Source organism: Pezoporus occidentalis, unplaced genomic scaffold (genome assembly GCF_034315485.1).
Source record: "Pezoporus occidentalis ecotype Australia unplaced genomic scaffold, CSIRO_AGI_Poc_V1 ctg49, whole genome shotgun sequence".
Classification (NCBI taxonomy): Eukaryota; Metazoa; Chordata; class Aves; order Psittaciformes; family Psittacidae; genus Pezoporus; species Pezoporus occidentalis.
The window spans coordinates 936,660-956,783 of NW_026915824.1; the positions used below are offsets into that span (position 1 = coordinate 936,660).

The window sequence follows — 20,124 nt, forward strand, 5'->3', positions numbered from 1 at the left end:
AGGACAAAGCATCAAAATGTCTGGTCAGCATGTGGACTTCTCACCTTGCATTTCTCTCTTTCTTTCTCTCTCAAGTTGCGTAGTTGGTGACATATCTGCCTTGTGCTGCAGTAGTTAAGGAGTTATACTGTCCATGCTGCATCCCTAGCCTGTGTTAGAAAAACATTATTTTCTATCTAATTTGAGCCACTCAAAATGTAGGCACATAGTTCAAGCTAGTCATCCAGAGTAGGACTGAGTTGCATAGTGTCTAAGGACTGTTTTGGACACAAAAGGATATCACAACTCCCAATAGCCTCTGGCTGCAGGTCTCCCATAGATCTTCTGTTACATCTGGCTGCCTTCTGCAGTTGTCACACACACACCCTGGACCCCCGTGTTTGGGTCACTGAATCCTGCTCCTGGCTCCCTCTTAAATACGGAGGGAGAAATGACTCTTGGGAGGTATAAAATAGATAGAGTGACTGCTAGTGTCTGTTGGACTCTATGGCTGCATTTAGTCTCTGGTTGTGATATTTAATACACCCTAGTTCCTGATCCTGCCATGATCCAGACTGAACTCATTGGTATGCACTGGCACTTCTACTTGGGGCATTTACTAGTGTTTTATTTCCATGGAAACGAGGTAGAAGGATCTTTGTGCCTAAGCTTCACTTCATTATGAACTAGAAAAGTGAGTGGGAATATCCCAAGATCTCAAAACCTGGATGCACTTCACATTTTATGTTCTAGAGTTACTTCAGAAAGGCTTAATTAATTTGTAGGCTGAATATACACAGTGCTGCATAAAGGGAGGAAAAAACCCTCCACCTCTGACTCTTACTATGACTAAAATATGGTCCTTAAAGCTTATTGACAGAAAAATCACTGGTTTTTGAACCACTTCTCTGTGTTCTCTGCATTTAATTTATTCACATTTATCCAGTTTCAGAGAGCTTCCTGTTTGACGTACCTATGTTATATGGATAAATTCTCTCAGGCATACTTCTTGTACACAGATTAACTTATAAAAAAAAATCCAACAAAACACACAGGGGCAGCAAATCCCCAGGTTAAACAATCTTATGAGTACTTCTGTGTGCATTATTTGTTGGAAACAGATGAACATGCATTTAATTTACACAGACTCGTTTAGAGACTGTGTAAATGCTTCTGTGGGATACCCAGTGTAAGCCAAATTCAGAGACCACATTTAGAAAGATATAACTGCTTGTTGACCTGGAATGTGTCACAGAGCCTAATGTGAGGAAAGAGGTCTCTCTGGAGATGTGACTCTTCTATTTTTTTCTTTTTCGCTCCTGAAGAGGCTCACACTTGATTACTCACATCTTACAGTTCTGTAAACGTAACGTCTGAATTTGGTTCATTCAGTTTAAGCTGATCCTGCCTACATAATAAGGGATTGAGAGCAAGCAGTGCAACACACAAAACTTTCAGCAGTTCCAGTGTTAACTGAGGACTCTCTCCAATATACTCAAAGCATTTATGTATTTCTGCTACTTACCATGGCAAGTTTTCCTATCAGGCAGCAGAACAAAACCTCTCGGGCAGGTGCAGTAATAGGAGCCAGGGATGTTCACACAACCCAAAGTACAGCCATGATTCCAGAAGCCACATTCATTGATATCTGCCAAAAGAAGCAGTTGCTGTGTCAGAATAACATCATCAGCCTGTGTCAGGGAATAGATTAACGAAATAATCTAACAGTCTTCAAAAAGTACCTCCTTTTCCCATTCATTTTACAAAAATATATTTCTCCTACTAAGTGACATAAAAGCAAGTTTGCAGACCTTATTCACATCAGCTTTTAACACCTTCTAGCAAAACCTACCCAGGCTGCATGTGTACTAGGTATGAACAGGATTTTCAAAAGTATGCTCTCCCATACATACACCAGTGTCAGTTAAATACTGTTTGCACCAGAAAAAAAAAAAAATTACATTAGATACATTCTTCAGACAAAAATAATTCTAAAATATTTGTCTCTAACATAGCTTAAGTAAAATTCTCAATACCCAAAAGGGGGTTAGAAGTTGAGACTCAGAAAGCAATCCTAGTGAATTTCCTGAGAATTGGATGGATGCTACTCAGGCAGGTTTAAGCTAGGAATTCTGGTACCTTTATGTCTTTTTAAATCTGGACACGTTGTGAAAAAGATGCTTCTAAAAGTGATTTACAAAAATAGCTATTATTCATGTATAAATAAAACAGCTATTCTTACCAGTAATGATAGATTTTTATTTTTGTTAAAACAATCCGGATTAAAACATTTAGAAACATGTTCAGAATTTGTGTCTTTTTTGAAAGTGGGGACTTCAGAAAGCCATCTTGTTGCAGGACTTTTTAATGTTTCACCTTCAGTGATAGATCTGTTTTAATTTTTATTTAAAGATTATATAAGCACCCATACGCATGTCTACTTATCTGAAGCTCCTTTAACTACTCAGACAAAATTTCTCACAAGAATAGCCCTTGTGACACTTTCATAGGTCTCCTTTTTAGACTATTTCAGAACCTGGAAGGACACAAAACTTAAATGGCACAATTTGATTTTTAAGATCTTAGAGTGTTTTCTTCATAGTCAAGGAATGAGTAAAGTAAAAGAATAGAATAATTTTTTCATCTGATAGTATAAAGCTGATGGGAGATTCACATATTACCTTCACAAAACTGTTTATTTCGACTTAAAATAAAGCCACTAGAACATTTGCACCGATGAGTCCTTGAGTCTGGCCTGCAGATTCTTCTTCTGCACCTTTCTTTGTTCAAATCACAAGTTCCTTTTTCTGTAAGACCAAATATAATTTAAATGTAATGTAGTTCTTGCCATATCAACCTTCAAGGAGAGATTTTGAGAAAGATGATCAGTGATGTGCCTTCTCAACAGCAGGCTTCCTATGCCACCAGTCCTGCACAGAAAAGAGCAACAGAAAGAGAGCACATATGCAAAAAGAGAGAAAAGAGAGATAAAAAGAGAGGAGGAGCATACAAAAGCTGGAAATTATTAGCACTAAGAAGTACTCAAGTCTCAGGTTATTTAACAAAATAAAACAGCTGGACAGATCATAATGACCATACGTTTCCTTTGGGCAAAAACTATTAGCACAGTCTAGAGAATCTTTGTACTGATATGGATCCTGGTTTCTGACTATGAGAAATGCAACCATTGTAAATCTTAAACTCAGATTTAAAACTGTTTCTGATGTCCAACAAGATATGCTCAAAGTTCCTTCAAAAAATCTTCAGGTACAGAAAAAAGTACCCAAAGATCTCCAGAAGCCTTCCTACTTCTCTTGCTTTACAGAAAAAGGCAAACAGGCATTCAGGTATACTTTTTCATGGGAAGGATTTGCAGAACCTTATGTCTGTGCTCAGCTATCTTTTAGAGCTGGTACTTTTGCAGATATGCTATGCTCATGGTTTTATTCTTGTCTCTTAAACTATTATTTTTGGTTTAATCTTCCTAATCTTCTTCTGGGGTGCTTGCCCCTTTCCCAAGCTAAGAATAGTTGAACTGCTGCTACTGAATGCGAGTATGCAGCCACCCACACATAGCACAGTCTTTGCCCTGTGATGTCTGTTTAACATATAACTCATACAGGCTCATACAGGCAAAGAAATTTGTATGTGAATATTTTTCTTGCGCTATTTCCAGTTCACCCTCTAAATTCCAAGAGGTGGAAAGCAGCATAATATTTAAGTTTGACATTTAGTCTTCTGCTAGCCACAACAGAGAATAAAATGCTGACTATTTGGTGGAATGACAGATCACATCTATAAACAACTGAAATAATTTCCCATTCTGACACTTCAGATTGGCTGAAATTGTCAACACTGCACGTATTTGCATCAAAATGACAGAATCTTCTCTAGTAGAATCTGCATAACTAAATGAAAAATTATCAATGGATGACTAGATGGATACTGTCTATGATTAATGTTATATTTTGAGAGACTTGAATTTTACATGGTTTTAGCTGAGCTTCTCTTTTTGTACAATTAATTTTTAACTGAACCCTTAGTCTTTGTCCCTAGTGCAACCAAGTCAGGAATATACAGTAATGGGGTGTCCAGTTTTCAAATACAGAACTCATTAGGATGACAAACATGCAAGTGTACAAAACAATGTAAAGCAGAAACAAGACCATATTCAAGGCTTCATCTTGTGCTTATCACTGGTGCTATTTTTTTGCCCCTTACTTTTACCGTTTTTGGTCTAATGAGACCTAAGATACCCAGGAATTACAGGAGAAATAACAGAAGCAATAATTTTGTCATCCGGGCAATCTCAAGAAGACATTCTTTTTTAACTGAATAAATTTTAGAACCTGATAATGCCAAATTAATATGTAAAAAAAACATATTTCAAAGCTTAAAGTGAATGCTGACTAGATTATGAAATACAAAGTTTTTAAGGTAATATTCTCTGGAAGAACAATAATTATAAACCATATTTTCTAGTTTCTTTGGGTTTGGTGGGTTTTTTTCTCTTCCTATCACCTCTTTCATATGGTAATGGCTGTTCTTGGATAATAGCCTGATGGTAGTATCTTACATTGGGCAAAAGAACAACATAGATCCTGAAAAAAAATGAAATATCCTGAGTATACTGAATATCATTAACCTGTCAAAGAGATATTTTTTAAAAAAATTCCAGAGACAATCTATAAGATTTTAAGGTAATGGGATATTTTACAAACCACTAATAAAAGTGTGAAGAACATTCCAGCAGGCATTTATAAATACATATACTGTCATCAAATCTAGGGTTAGCTGTCTAAGAACACTGAGATGAATTAGAGGCTGTCTTCCAGAAACTGCCGTATGAAAGTGGTTGTGTGGGGTTCTGGAAAACCCGTACCTGAATTAATTCTCTTTTCTTATTTATTGGCCCTGACCAATCCAGGAAAGTCTTTTGAAAAAGAAAGGGAAAAGACATGAGGTATTTAAGTAGTAAAGTAAATAATCCAAATTCCAGTAAAAAATTCAGATCATGTCAGTTGAGCACTTCTCATCAGTTCCCTTTTCATCTGAAGGACCTCACGTGCTATCTTCTTTAAAAAAGGCTTGATAATTCACAGCAGACACTACACTGTAACAAATACTTTCTTAGCTTGTACTGAGCATCCAATTAGTCTAGGTATGCTTTTATCTCCAGGTTTCTCTGTTGTAAGATCAGCTATAAATCTCATTTGCACGCCAGGCTCATTAGTCCTCCTTTCATCCCAGTCTTGCACTGGATAAGCTAAGTAACATACATCCAAAGTCCAAAAGGTTCATCTGGATTCAGCCTGTTAAGCTTCTTTCTACTCCATCATTTCCAAGACATTTTTACAAGAAGGTATTTGAAATAAAATTAAGGCCTACTGCTGACAACATTTACTGTCATACAAAAAAATTACTAAACATGTTGGAAATACAGGGATATATACTGCAAGGCATTTCAAAATGTTGGTAGTTTATTAATAAAGGCGGGGAAACCCTTTTTGCAGTGGAAGGAGAAACACCGGCAAGCAGCACATCCTGGTTAAAGAAGTAGAGTTAATCTTCTGAGAAAAGAATAAAAGCTAAATGCCCATAGTCAATGAAATCATGCTACACACCCTGGTGGAGACGACATAGGTAATCCAAGCAATATGCCTGAGGGTCATGAACTAATGTTCTTGGTAATTGTTTCTGCCTCTCCGTCTTCATGCTCATGCAGACATGGTGACAGACACCTCATAAGTCTCATAAGACCTTCTAAATCCTGTTGTAACAACCCTGAGATGTGTGGAACTGTCTGCACCACAAATTTATCCTTCCTTAGTTACTCTGTGTGAGAGCACCAAATGTGTCAGTTGAAAAAAGTGTTTCCTTTCGCAAGGATGAATGTTTTCCTCGAAGGAACCACAGAACAGGTATTGGCTCTGAATGGAGGCTCCCTGTGTTTACAAGTATAAGCTTGATTTCCAGGAACACTCTTTTCTGCAACTTAACAGCTCTCTGCACTGCAAATAAAGCTTTTGAAGGGGAAAATTTCTTTGAAGATTTTGATTTTCCCACTTATACCAGGCTTCAGGAAGGAGAGGCATCATGGTATCCTATAAAACTGTTGGTTGGCATGAAGAAAGACAAAGCCTGTTTTATAGTATGTATTTAGAAATGGTTCAAGAGAGAGATTTACAGTTTCATTTTTGTTCATATGAACAAGCACTACTTTCTCCTTATGTCTTTATGCCATCTGTGAACCCATGGCCATCTTCCCTTAGGAGTTCTGTAACTATTGCTTGACAAACAAATGCCTCTATACTGTTTGTTCAGTTGTTTATAACCAAGCAAAACTGGTGACAAAAGCTATTCCGTTAAAGCAAGAATACTGTATGTCTACTTTTGCAGAGTTCAGAGAACAAAACATTATTTCTCCTGGAAACCCCCAACTTCCTACTGTCTCAGGAGGAATTCTCAAGGAGGGTGAGCTATCCATAAGCAGCTACCTTCATTTTCTGATTTACAGTGAAAGGCAGTGACATGACCACCTCATAGTGTAGGCTGCAACTGATACCAGTTAAAGAGACTCAATGCTCTTATTTCATAGTTACTACCGTAGCTTCAGGTCCATCTAAAACAGGCTATTAGTCCAGACATTTCACAACAAAGCTGAGATATCACAGTATAATTGTAGCAGATACTGTGAACTTAAAATCATTCAGTGCCATAATCATAGAAGGTATTTAAATGCATGTTAGAATAAAACTTCCAGAAAGGAGCAGACATTTGGTGAGGATAATCTACACGGAGGGTTAAAAAAGCTGCATGCCTTGTGCATTTAGCAGGAAAGTATGAAAACACCTTTTGTAAACAAAGAAAAGGAGAAAATCACATTTATCTGCATGCATATTCAGATTAATGAAACGAGCTGTTTATGCTCAGCACACTTTCAGCCTGATACTCCAGCTGGAGTTACATGTACTAAGTGGAACTGCAGATCACTGAAGTTGCAGGAAACCTTCCCTTGATTTCACCAAGGCCTGGAATTTTGCCAAAGAAAATTATTACTGTGAAAAATCAGTAGTGCATGACATTATGCATCCTGGCCTATATCAGAAACAGAGTGGCCAGCAGGATTAGGGATCATTCCCCTGTATTCAGCATTGGTGTGGATGCACCTAGAATCCTGCATTCAGTTCTGGGCCCCACACTACAAGAGAGATATTGAGGTGCTGGAGCAGGTCCAGAGAAGGGCATAAAGCTGGTGAAGGGTCTGGAGCACAAGTCTGATGAAAAACAGGTGAGGGAGCTGGGGTAGTTTAGTCTGGAGAAGAGAAGGCTCAGGGCGGACCTTATCACTCTCTACAGATACCTGAAAGGAGGATGGAGAGAGGTGGGGGTCAGTCTCTTCTCCCAAGTAACAAGTGATAGGACAAGAGGAAACAGTCTCAAGCTGCACCAGGGGAGTTTTAGATAGGGTATCAGGAAAAGTTTTTTCACCAAAAGGGTAGTCAGGCATTGGAACAGGCTGCCCAAAGAAGTGGTGGAATCACCGTCCCTGGAAGTGTTCAAATACTGTGTAGATGAGGCCTTTAGTGACAAGGTTTAGTGGTGGTTTTGGCAGTCCTGGGGTAACAGCTGGAACTGATGATCTTCAAGACCTTTTCCAATCTAGCTGATTCTATGATTCTATGATTATTATTCTCACACATACAATAGTATCATTACAGTTTACTTACCAAAATCCTGAGAATCTGTTCTTGCACCTGGCTGTTTAAATGGATGTACCACTTTTATCTCCACTGGTGGAAAAAATGATGGCTTCAGGCTAATTGTGACTACAACTTTTCCAGTATACTTGTTGGCTCTCCATATCATACCAGATTTCAAGTCTGAATAGTACAGGTGCTCAGCAAAGAGAGACATACCAAGCAATTGATGTCTGCAAGAAAAGAAAAGAACACAAAATGGCACATTACCTGATACCTATATATTTACTCAGTCATATATTTCTGAGCATCTAGTTCAGTTAAGTTCACTGTTATTGACATTTACTTGCATTCTTATACATCTTATATGTATGAGAATCAGATGAGGTGCCAGACACATTCCCACATAATCCAGCACAGCATATACTTCAGATTTTCAAGAAATAATAGATGTAAAATGGATAACCTGCATTTCTCACAGCTTATATGAGCTGTTATTCAGGACTGACTCAACTGACAGAGAAAGCCTAGGTATCAGCTCCAATGTAGGGAGAAACCAGCTTCGTGTCCACCATATGCAAATGGTGTGCTGCATATTTAAATCAGAAAGCCAGTAAAAACATGTATTTTTCTCATTTTGCTGTTGGCAATCCCTATTACTTATATGCCAATCTAGCCATACTGACAGAGACTGCAGTGATACAGGTGACCTTTTCCTGAGTACCTCATCAAACAACATGCATACTATAGAGCATATGTACCACTGCAAAGCATGAAGACCAAATATCAAAGGTACCCAACAGCACATGGGTCTAACAGCCCCCTCAGATGCGCTTAGCCCCAGCACTTGGGAGCAGAAAGGAACAAGTCTGTTGTGCAAAACAGTTTTCACCACATCCCCATTTGACAGCTAAGGAGGACAACAGGCTTAGAGGAGGATAGGAAGGGCCTGATCTAGCTCACTCTCTTGAGCACAGCTCAGACACCTGAGCTCACCCACTGTGACCTTGGACAAATAATTTAATCTCTGCTTTTGGCTTCCTATCTGCATGAAAAGGCCATTAATAAACACTCAGAGAGGATTTCTAAGGATTAAGTAGTTATCATTTGCTAAAAGCTTCGAAGATGGAAAGTACTGAGTGGCAGTATTATCCTTACAACAGTGACTTTTTTTCCATTTTCCCATCAGAAGTTGTAGATTTACGGTTACAGGCCATTTGCACTACACTTTATACATCTTCCCGTGTTATGAACTGATAAAATGAAAGGGAGAAAGAGGAAGAGAGCTTTCATACATCCCCAGGAAATGAGTCTTTTCTTTCGGACAAGCTAAGGAAAACTCACCGCACAGAGTTTTTGAGCAAACGAACAGCTCCGCCATCATAGTCACATGACCCAATATGGGAAATGTCTTTCCCATGGTCATGTTGGATCCAGTAGAGCCTTCTGTCAACCAGATCTAGTGAGATTGCCTTTATTTTTTCTGTAGTTCTTAAAACACTTCTCACATCGCTTCCACTGAGAGACAGTCGATGTACGCTTGAAACAGTACCATCTGAAGACCAAAATAATAGCCTGCAGGAAAGAGAGGCATATTTTGGAAGAAAAAAAAGAAAAAACAAACAAAAACACACAAAAAAACCCCAACCAATAAAAAACCCACAAAAATAAACCAAACAACCACAGCTGCAAGATCACACCACTGCTACATACCAATTTTCAGTTGTTCCTGTATACAGAAATCTTCAGTCTTACCACAATGCTTTCAGAACCAAAACTGATAATAAAAACAAAGGAATTCCTTAAAACATACTCACCCATTTCAGGATCTTCCCTTAACATAGCTGTATTTAGAACTGAAATAATTTTTGACAACAAAGCATTGCCTGTTTAACAGAAGCTATGGTACCACTAAAGTTTTGTTACCATTGTTTTCTTATGTTAATAAATGTTTCTGTCAGAGACTGTATGGCTGTTCAGGAGATTGTTCAGGAAGCAATGAGATCCTAGAATTTTCTCTCATGTAGGTCAAGCAGGAATCAGCCCAGCTTAACTATGATGTACTATCATCTGTCCCTCTGCTGTGTTCCAGCATATGGTCAGAGAAAGAAACCAGAACTAGCCCTTCGTTCTAAGCGGAGCTCATGCAAATTTGTGGAAAGGCATGTCTCAGGCAGATTCCCATTGCCCCCTGCCCCTGTGGAGGAATCTCCAGAAACTCTAGTTGAACATATCACTTAAGTGCTTAACTTAAAAATACCATTTCTATTATTGTTCCTGTTTCTTTTGAATTCCTGCTGGTTATAGCAACCAGTCTATGCTGTTATTAAATTAAAACAGAGTCAAAATACAACTTCAATACTCAAAACAGTCATGTACTGAAGCTACTTATATGTCAAGTTATTCATGGATTAGAACCCAGATTTACCCATGTGACTAAGGTTAACAACAGTTCTTCCAAAATAGCAAATTATCCCTCATTCATGTATATTTCATTTTTTTAATGCTTGGGTTTAGATTTTTTGTTTGGGTTTCTTCTGCTCAAAAATTCCAAGAAGTATCATCATTTTGCCTGTTTTCACAAAAATTACAGAATCTACGTACAAAACAATTTTGCATAAAGTCGTCTTCACTATGCTTAGATTAACAATTTGCTAAAGGCTCTAAAATGGATTAGATCTCACTGGCAAGGGATATACTAAACCAGCAGAAAGAATCAACCCCTGCCTCACAGCTTTTCTGCACTGTTACATAGTCTTATAGTTTCCTCACAGTTATCATAGATTACTAATGTATAAGTGAAAACGTGTTCCAGAAAGACACCCCATATTTATACTGCCATTTTTAGACAATTAATATCTGTTTGCATTGCTGTAGAACCTGTTATTTAATAAACATCAATACTCCCGAAATTCAGAGTTCGAATGCTAGGATGCACTTTTTACAGATAAGGAAACTAAGAAACCAAGGTGGTTATAGTCTCTATGCACAACTTTTGTAAATCAGTGTAGGGACAGAAGATTATAGTTTATTACTGACTTACTAGCCTCCCTGAAAGGACATGAGTACAGATTTTATGCATGGTGAATCACACCTAGGTGAATATACGCACTTGTGTCTCCCCAGACTTTTGCATAACTTGAGCAAATATATCCCTATAATGCTATTTGTAGCATATTTTGATGGCATTTGACAGTGATTTTGATGACTTCTGAATATTTCGAAGACTGGAAAATACTACATTTAATAGCAAATCAGAAAATATTACATATACTGATATTCAGACCTTTAAATCCTACCCAAGTGACAAGACTCCAAAGAGTATTAGTAATGCTCCTGGCATTAGAAGATTGGTTTATGTATAAATGTACTAGGAAAGGACACAAAAACTTTAATATTAAAAGAGTTTCATGCACTGCGGAGCAACTTTACTATTAATCAGAAGTGGCAACAAAAACATGTTTTGGCTGTACAAAAGAGAAGCATCTCAAAGTCTTCTAAAGCTTTTATCTTTGCAATTTTAATGGAAGAGGCTTATATGTAAAGAGAAATTATCATAGCGAGATCACTGTGACAGCTCACACTGATAACTCGTGGGGTGGCCAAACTTCTCATGTGAGTATGGTTCTCAGTGTAAAAGGCTTGAAGCTGAAAGAAGCATTTCTATGAAGGCCAAATTACTAGTGACAGAAGTACCAGTGGTAGATTCAGAATCAATATTCAGAGCAACTGACAAAGAGACAAGAGAAACAGGAGTGCAACTTTCAGTTTAGACTTTTTTCTCAGAAAGTACACCAATTTATATTCTAAATGTGCCAAGTCTGGGGCAAAAGGAGCTCCCAGCATTTACAGGCATCCTTCCCCTTTGGTGCTCTCTGCTTTCCTGCTTTCTCTGCCTTGAAATTTTGCTGACTTTGAGAAAGAACAAGCAATGCATCTTTTGCCTCAGCTCTCCTCACTAGCAAAATTTTCCCTGATGACCAACAGGTATAGATTCTGCATTAGACTTCAGAAGGCTTTTCTCACACACTTCTCTATTTATCTCTTATATGCTTATTAATCTTTTATCTTTTGTCAAAGTTCAGGGAGGTATTGGACTATAGATAATACACTGTGCACAGATTAGCCCAGCAGCCTATAAACCACAATCATAGTACTTAGCATATTTCGAGCCCATTTCAATTAAAACTACTAACCTAGTTAAAATTACCTTTGCTCAGCATCAATGGTAATCCTTGTGGGGTGACCAGCACCTCTTAGAAGAATTCTTCGTTTCTTCCCATTCATGTCCGTTGCTTCTATGGTTGCTTTCTGTCTATTGGCCCAGAAAATGTCTTGATTTACCCAGTCAATAGCAAACCCTGAAATGCCTTTGTCTATGTAACATAACCTCTGTAAACAAAAGAAAGAAGTTGACAACAAGAAGCATCCCAATGATTACCCTAAACTAGGCTTTCAATATAAGGAATGGAGTGCCAGACTGAAGATTCCCATTTCATTCCTTTGCCTGCTTCATTTTCTCTCAGTCCTGTAGATCCTTTGTCTTATTTTTCTAGTCCCTTTCATTTGGTCCTTGTACTTACACATACTTCTTCTGAATTGAGTGACCCCATGCAAAAGGGAAAACTTTTCTCCATGAGAACTACACTGGACTAACCTTTTAGCTACAACTTCTTGCATTTGGCACACTATGAAATACCAAGACCTATACTGTTACAGATGAAAAGCCTCCTAACAGACTGTTGCTGGACCCTGATCCCTAAAAATCAATTTAAAATACATCAGTGAAGACTCCACATGGGTACACAAACCCTAACAATCTCAAACAAAAGAAGGCTCTCCCGGTGTTAGAGTTCAGCCACAGCAGCCTGTCTGCCCTTCTTAATCAGGCAGATGCAATGAACTGCATAGCTTTTTCTGAACAAAGGATGAAGTGCTAAAAGAAGCATTTATGCAACTATAGAAACCAATAGAAGGTTTGATAAAAAATTACTAGGAATTCAAGCATATTCTTCTCATAGTATTTGTGCCAGTTTGAGTTACAGCAATCTGGAAGACAAACTTCCATAATGCCAGGGATTAATTTAAAAATGTTAGAAACATTATTGTCTTCAAAGCTTTAGTTTGTCTGAGTTTCCTCTCCTTCATTTTTAACACCCCTTCACTTAAACCACAGAAAATACTAAATGTATTCTAAACACCAGTAAAACAGCCTAGATTCAGGAACATAACTATTACAACAGCAAAAGGTATTAAATAAGTCTGAAGTGCTAATCAATGAACAGGAATGGCAGCATTGTACCTAAAGAGCAGGGGGTTTCCTTAGATGGTTTTATGCCCCCTAACTTGGAGAATTCCAGAAAACTTATTACTTTACCTCTTGTTTTGTGCCATTCAGGTGAATTCTTTGAAGTAGTTGCCTTTCAAAGTCTACCCAATACACTTTCTCTTCTGTATAATGAAAATCCATAAGCATTGACTGACCTGTGTCAGTCACCAATCTTTCATGATTGGTCCCTTCAGTGTCAATTCTAAAGATGGCATTTCCATGGCTAAATAGTAGGAATGGCGCAGGGTCTGCAAAAGAGACCAATTAATGGATAAGCATTGTATTTTTTCTGTGTTAAATTCTCATCAGTATTTTTGTAGCCAAAGAGAAAGTTCAGGATCTAACCATCTATCTTGTATTTTAACGATAACCTTCTAGGCATATCTCAGAGAACCAATACAACATAAATTTAATGGTCCTTTCACATTTAATGCTGAAAGTTAGGTCAAAAATCTGAGTCATGAAACTGAGATTGCAGTGTCTGTTAGCCAGTAATGGCAAAACCTACAGCCTAGTCTAAGGTCAGAAGAACCACTGCATGCTTGCCTACAGAGGTTGCAAGAATTATGCCATGGATGCATCCCTAAATTGAAGACTGCTTCCAACTATTGTACTATAGCAAGAATTTATCACAGGCAGGTGGTTTGGAGTCTCAATTTAGCTATCTGAACAGGGAAATTGAAAATCCCAAGAGAGGGCAAAGGCAGAAGCAAGAGTCTGTGGAAGTTTCTTGTGATGCAGAAGGCTGAAGGAAACCAGAAGATCTATACCTAAAACTTCTACGGCTCAACACCAACTACTTGTTCCAGACAAAAACTATATTCAAATTGAGTGAAGGGTAAAAGAGTATTAGTAAGATAACAAAAAAGTGTTAAAATGAAAGGAGCTCCAATTATGACCTATGCTCTAGAAATCCAACTAAGGTTGAAAGTGGTGAGTAACAAAGATGGTCCAAATAGTCTTAATGTAGCCTTAAAACCAGGTGATAAGTATGGAAGTATAATTAGTTGGACAGAATGTTTGGGGCTGCAGATTACATTACCAAGGTTTTATCAAGTTTCTTTGTTATTTTTAGGGTTTCACCACAGAGCAAGGTTAATATTACCCTAGGAACCTTAACTGCATTTCCAAACCAGAATGGTTTTCATTTAGGCAATTTGAGTATCATGGATATCTGCCAAGTGTGTAGCAGGGGAAATGAGTTTTTAGGTAACCAGACACAATTAGCCTTCATTTTAAAAAGAAGCATTTATATATGTATATATATATATATATGAAAAAAAGGAGGGTATACAGCCTACTCCTTAATTTACCAACAATAGCATTCAAAGAAATCTGATAATCTGATTGCGGTGAGAATGGTGGGGGCATCTAACACAGTTGCTTGAAACAACAGATCATGGCATACAAGTAATGCTCTAACCAAGTAACAGTAAAATGCGATTATTGATATAGAACCAGCAGAATGACAGCTTTCAAGCCTGTGCAATGACTTGCTGAATTGATCTTCCTGCAGTGCAGAAGCAACTCTCTATTTATCAGGTAAGGATTCCATCAAAGACTCAAAGGCACATTTTCATAAGTTTTCTTGCACAGTTATCTTTGAAAATTAAACTCTTTTTTTATTGGCCAGTTTAGCAAACTTTTAGCTAAATATTTTTATTTTTAGTATGAAACCTGGGGCTTTAAACTCAACAGATTTTACCTGTCCAAATTTTAGCCAGATACTCCAGCTTTATCATGATTGCAAGGTTGTTTGATGCAACCCCTTTCACAGCAGAGAAATGAGACCAATTTTGATTTCTCCAAGTGAAGAAAGTTCTGACAAGCACCCAAGATGCCATTTTCTCCTGTTTACAATTTTGTTTCTATCCTAACAGACTGCTGTATCTTAAATTGTCAAGCTATCACTCAGTTATAACAGCTGCTTCTAGGATTTTCGTGACTCCATTTTTCTGCTGCTATTTGCACTGAGCAACCCCATGTGAGAATATTTAAACTATGAAGACTTGTGTTACGTAAACGGTGAATGAAAGGTGAGGTGCGGCAAGGTTGATTTATCTCAGGAATTTGGCAGCTGTACTGCCTGTGTTTTTGCCAATTAGTTGACTAAGAGCATTTATATAGTTTGGTTTTGTCCTTTCCACTCTTTGAATTTCCTATCGGGCACCTGTGAATGACAGTTGCAAATGGATTAGGGACCAAACAATCAAACTTTTATTGCAGAGGCACCAGTCAGATTTGGGTCTTAATTTTATCAAGGGTTTAATTGACAGGTAAACAACACAGGCATTAAAGAGCTTCCTGTCTTTAAAACATGAGGGTATTTCACTTAGTGTATGCCCTACAGGAAGGTTTATACCTAACATAAATGTTCTTTATCTACCACAGTGTCTCCTGAACAATCAGTCATTTTCTCCTGGTGCTACAAATGTCAGTAATAACATTTTAAAAAAAGCTGAAGTCCTCAGGTAGGATTGCTCTTTGAAAGATACTTGTGCAGATGTGGGGTAGGGTAACATGTTTGGTTTCACTTCAGTTCAAAAAATAGTTAATTAAAAAAAAATCTATTTATCTTTGTGAGTCATGTGTTTCTGTCAATGGCTCTAGGAGTTGACTAAAGTAACTGTGTTGGCGCTAATTTGGGAGCTGCACAGAACACTTTTACCCATGTTCATAGTCCCAGAGTCTACATACACAGGAACTCAAGCACATCTCCTACTTCCTAGGTCAGAAACATGCCCTGTCAGGTCGTATCTTTGTATTCACAAGAGTCCCAGGTAAAAATTAGGCAGAAAAAGAAAACCAGTGCTCCTGGATAAGAAGGGAGCTTTAACATATCCCAGGAAAGAACCAAAACCAAACATTCAGGAAACCCAGGAGGAGAGGCGAGAGGTGAAATCCATAGCACTCGTACCTTGTACTCTAGATGCAACATAGGATTAAACCAATCAATAAAATCCAACTAGATTTTTTTCCCTAGGTAGCATCTGTTGAGGATATAATTAAGGTTATTCAAAGGCCACAACTGTGTATGTTCTCCTCTTTGAAAGGCTAAAAATTTTTGATATTTAAATGCTTCTTATACATCAAAAACTATTTATACATTCAGAACAGAACAAGGAATAGTAAGAACTCACAGTAGCATTCATTTTTATTAAGAAACTGCTAATGGACCAAACCAAAATTAAGGGTTTCCTGCTTTTGATTTCACAGCACTGCCCCTATAACCTAAACAAACTGGAAAGACATCAACACCAAGAGATTAAAAGAGGCAAAGGTAGCAAAATCTTATGTACTGCTGCATTTTCCTGGAAGCAGTAAGGATAAGAGAGTTTACAGTTCTGAGCACACAGAGAGAGTGTTTCGACTAAACTGGAAGTCATTGTTTAGTTTTGTTTGTTTGTTTCTGTATGTTCATTCATCTTCCCACCACCATACTTTCCATTCTTCACCATCACTCTTCTGTGGAACCCACTTTGGCCTTGCCATTTACCTACACAGTACAAGAGGCAGTTTTCCACCAGTGAAAAAGAACACCCCAGGCACTGTGAGTAGGGACCAGCCAGGCATGGTTCTCCTTGAAAAATAATGCTACTTAAATATCTAAAGCTCTTTTTTCATTAATAAAAGAGAAAATTACCTTACCATTCACATAGCAAGACCTTTTGTCAATGTCCAAAGTGTAGCCAGGCAAACAGGAGCAGATGTAGGACCCTGGAACATTGATACAGGTTTGGCCACAGGTTCCCAAACCGCCTTCAAGGCATTCATCAATATCTGAAACACATTGTTGAACGGATGAGGAAAATTCAGCTAGCAAAAGTAGCAAAGAGAAAGAATACCCTTGACATAATAAATTGGTCACAGAATTTAATATCTCTTCATTAAAAAAGGAAAGGATGGCTGTATTGTTTCATGCATTAGTTTCAGAATTACTGTTTTGTCCATTGTCAAATGCACAGTGATTTTATTTTTCATTAAAAAAGTGTCTAAGGGAATTACCGTTCTCCTGGTGTCTGGGCACTCTGGTCTCATTGCCCAAACACAGGGAACAGACTTGACTTATTCTCTATTTCTGTGACTTGCATTACTGTTTGCTATGCAAATGCTGCCTGCAGCTGCTTCATTTTATCTTTACCCTCTTTCCACAGTAATAATTTCGCCAACAAATTACCAAACTTTAGGAAACAGCAAAACAGCAAACAGGCTGCCACAGCATTGAGTTCCACAGTAAGCTCATTTTGGTCTGAGCCAAACACACATACAAAACACCAAAACCCCCACAGTATTCTGACAGCAACAAGCCCAAGCCAAGGCAACAAGCAAATTAATTAGAAACTGAGCTTTTAACTGGGAGGGTAGGCTACAGCCTTTAGGAATTAAAAGATACTTAACATATTTATGGTGATTTATCAGGGGTTGAGGCAGTAACTATTAATTAAGTCCTAACTTAAGGACTTTATTTTTCAGAGAAAAGTCACCACTGAAGAGCATATTTTGAACTAATAGGAAAGAAATTAACCCCTTTGGTGTTACCATGGATTGTCCTAGAAAATTCAGATAAATTTCAGTTCCTACTGAAAACAAATGCATCTGATAGTAACTTCCTGAGGTGCTTCACATTTGACAGTACCACATCCTGGTATATTTCTTGTATAACTGCTGTGAGGGTTGCTCTAAAGAGTAGCTTTTTCCTTCCCCAAGTTCTGTTTGATGTCAGTGACTTTTGTTCTGGGTTTGACTGTCTGACTTTGCACATATAGGAAAAAAAGGAATCAATACAAATTATTTTAAAGACACATTTGATTGATTAAGTCACTGAAGGACATTGGCTCATAGCCAAAACTACATATATGTATTGAGTTATTCCAAGGATAGCGCACAACAATATTTTTTTTTCCCTGTATTCCTGATCAAGAATTTAGGGCAATGGAAACGCTTCCCCATGGGTAACTTGTCCGAGATTATTTGAATCAAGTGGAAATCACCACAGTATTTCAGGAGGAGCATTAGGTGAGGATTCCCCTAGTTCAAAGGTCAGAAATGGTACCTCATGATAGCTTCAAGGAACTGGAACTTAACCAGCTCACACCAGCACTTTGAATTAAATTTCTAGGGAAAGCCAAACAACCAGATCTCTGATATCCCATGGGTCTGGGAACCTTGCTTCTTTAAACCCTTTAAAAAACTACGTGTAGCAGAAAATGTTTTGGGGCTTCTTGTGTGTCAGGTATCAAAGTTGTTCATAAGAATGTTAGAAATTTACAGCCACATAATGTCTGTACAGACTAAGTGATGTTTCCAAATTGTTTTCAGAGTTCTCCCACAATCTTATGTTCCACATAGCAGAAGAACTAATTTGACAATGTACGAAATGTAATCAGAGCACATGCAACTGATTTCTGTTGAACAGATTATGAAGGTAAAGCAGAAGCATTTTCAGCAACTTAATTCCATAAAGCACTCTAACTCTAACCCACAATCTTCTTCAAGCAATCTGCTTTCAGGATCATATTTTCCCACACATACTAGAGATGTACATGCCATTCTCCACCGCATTAAAAGAATAACTCCTCCAAATCCCCTCTAGAAAGGTTTGACTATCTTAGAAATTTGTTAATGGGCTACAGAAACCAAGAGCTCCAGGTCACCAATTTAAAACTAGCTACTCCTGACTAACATTGCCTGCATGTGATTTAAACTAAAGGGTTCTTTGGGAGCCTATAGAGGAGGGCTTTGGTGACCTCAGCTCATTGTCACAGCTGCTGTCAGTAGCAGCGGAGACCTGAAGGAGTCTGCAGGTATGGACAGTGTTTGCATCTCTCCTTGATGCACTGGTTTTCAAATGGAGTAACTGGCTGTCTAAGCTGGACAGCTAATCTGATCTGGTCACCAGTACAAAAGTAGGTACAAGCCTGTGTTGATAAAGGCTACAGTGTAGTTTATGTCAGTCAATGTACTTTTATGACAATAGTATCTTGTTAAATAAACCTGATATTATTCCTATAAGGAAATCACAAGTATGGGTGATGAAGGCGACTGTGTAGATGTAACATTGCTAAAAACAGAGAGCAATGTGAAACACTGATGAGAGAACTATTATTTGATCAACAAAGAGTACATTAAAGAAGAATAAGAAAGGTAGGTCTGACCTACAGGTTGTGTTCATACTGGACAGAAAAGTTACCTCTTAGCATGTCACTGGGCAAGAAAATTCAAATCACAACACATACAAACACAGGAGAAATGAATGACTGTGGAGAAATAATTTTACTTCTGTGTAAAACAATGTTGAGACTGTATTGACACACTGCTTGTATTTCTTAGATATTGGTTGTTACAGGGTCCTGGAAAATTAGGAAGTGTATACAACAAGGATATAAAGTGTGATTTGAAGGTGAGGAAAATTGCCTTTCCGTGAGACACTTAACTCAATCTGCTTAGATTATCAGAAAGGGGCTTGGGAGAAGGATTAATCATAGTATGTAAATACCTTCATAAAGAAAAATACCTTATTTTCTAAAGGACACTACAACCTTTTGCAAGAAAGTTTTAATAAGGACTGATGGCTGAGAATTGAAGTCAGAGAAATCAGATTTAGATATTAAGTTCACATTTTAACAGGAAGTGTGATTCGCTAAGGGAACTAGCTACCAAGAAAAACTGTGAAGGTATGGAAAATGTCTGTGGATATACTCAAGCCAGGATCAGATTGGGAAGACATACTTTAACCAAGCACAGATTACTGAGCTATGTACCTAGGTAACTTGGTACAACGACCTGTTATTTACAGGATGGATTTTCTAGCTTTATATGAGTGTACAAAACAGACTCTCCAAGAAAGAGCATGCTCATTGATCAGTCTACAAGAATTTACACTGCCTCCCAGTAATTGTTCTTGAAGAAAGGATTTCGGGGTTATCAATCTGCCCATTTTCATCACCACCAAAGTTCACATAATAAAGCAACTCTCACCCATGCTGAAAAGCAAGCAATCACCCCAGCTGAAGAAAGGCTATAAAGGAAGAATAACAGTTCAATAAAAGACGAGGGGTTCAGTGGTGACAGAGAGCTCAGCCACCGGAGAATGCCCCTTCCAAAGGTAAACAGGAA

At 38.0% G+C, this 20,124-nt stretch overlaps 1 protein-coding gene across 7 annotated transcripts in view; it reads right to left on the reverse strand.

Annotated features, from left to right (window-relative positions):
- Positions 1 to 20,124, reverse strand: part of EGF (epidermal growth factor) — a 63,499-nt gene that overhangs the window by 36,852 nt on the left and 6,523 nt on the right. For all 7 annotated transcript variants that reach the window (XR_009968093.1, XR_009968091.1, XM_062636632.1 and 4 more), the window contains exons 2-8: positions 16,657 to 16,788; positions 13,057 to 13,256; positions 11,890 to 12,071; positions 9,024 to 9,254; positions 7,710 to 7,912; positions 2,661 to 2,786; positions 1,505 to 1,627 (exon numbers count right to left, since the gene is read on the reverse strand). Coding sequence is in view for 5 of the 7 variants with exons in the window: in XM_062636632.1 (XP_062492616.1) it covers positions 1,505 to 1,627; positions 2,661 to 2,786; positions 7,710 to 7,912; positions 9,024 to 9,254; positions 11,890 to 12,071; positions 13,057 to 13,256; positions 16,657 to 16,788 (1,197 nt within the window). In the remaining 2 variants the exon portion in view is untranslated. The remainder of the gene's footprint in view (positions 1 to 1,504; positions 1,628 to 2,660; positions 2,787 to 7,709; positions 7,913 to 9,023; positions 9,255 to 11,889; positions 12,072 to 13,056; positions 13,257 to 16,656; positions 16,789 to 20,124) is intronic.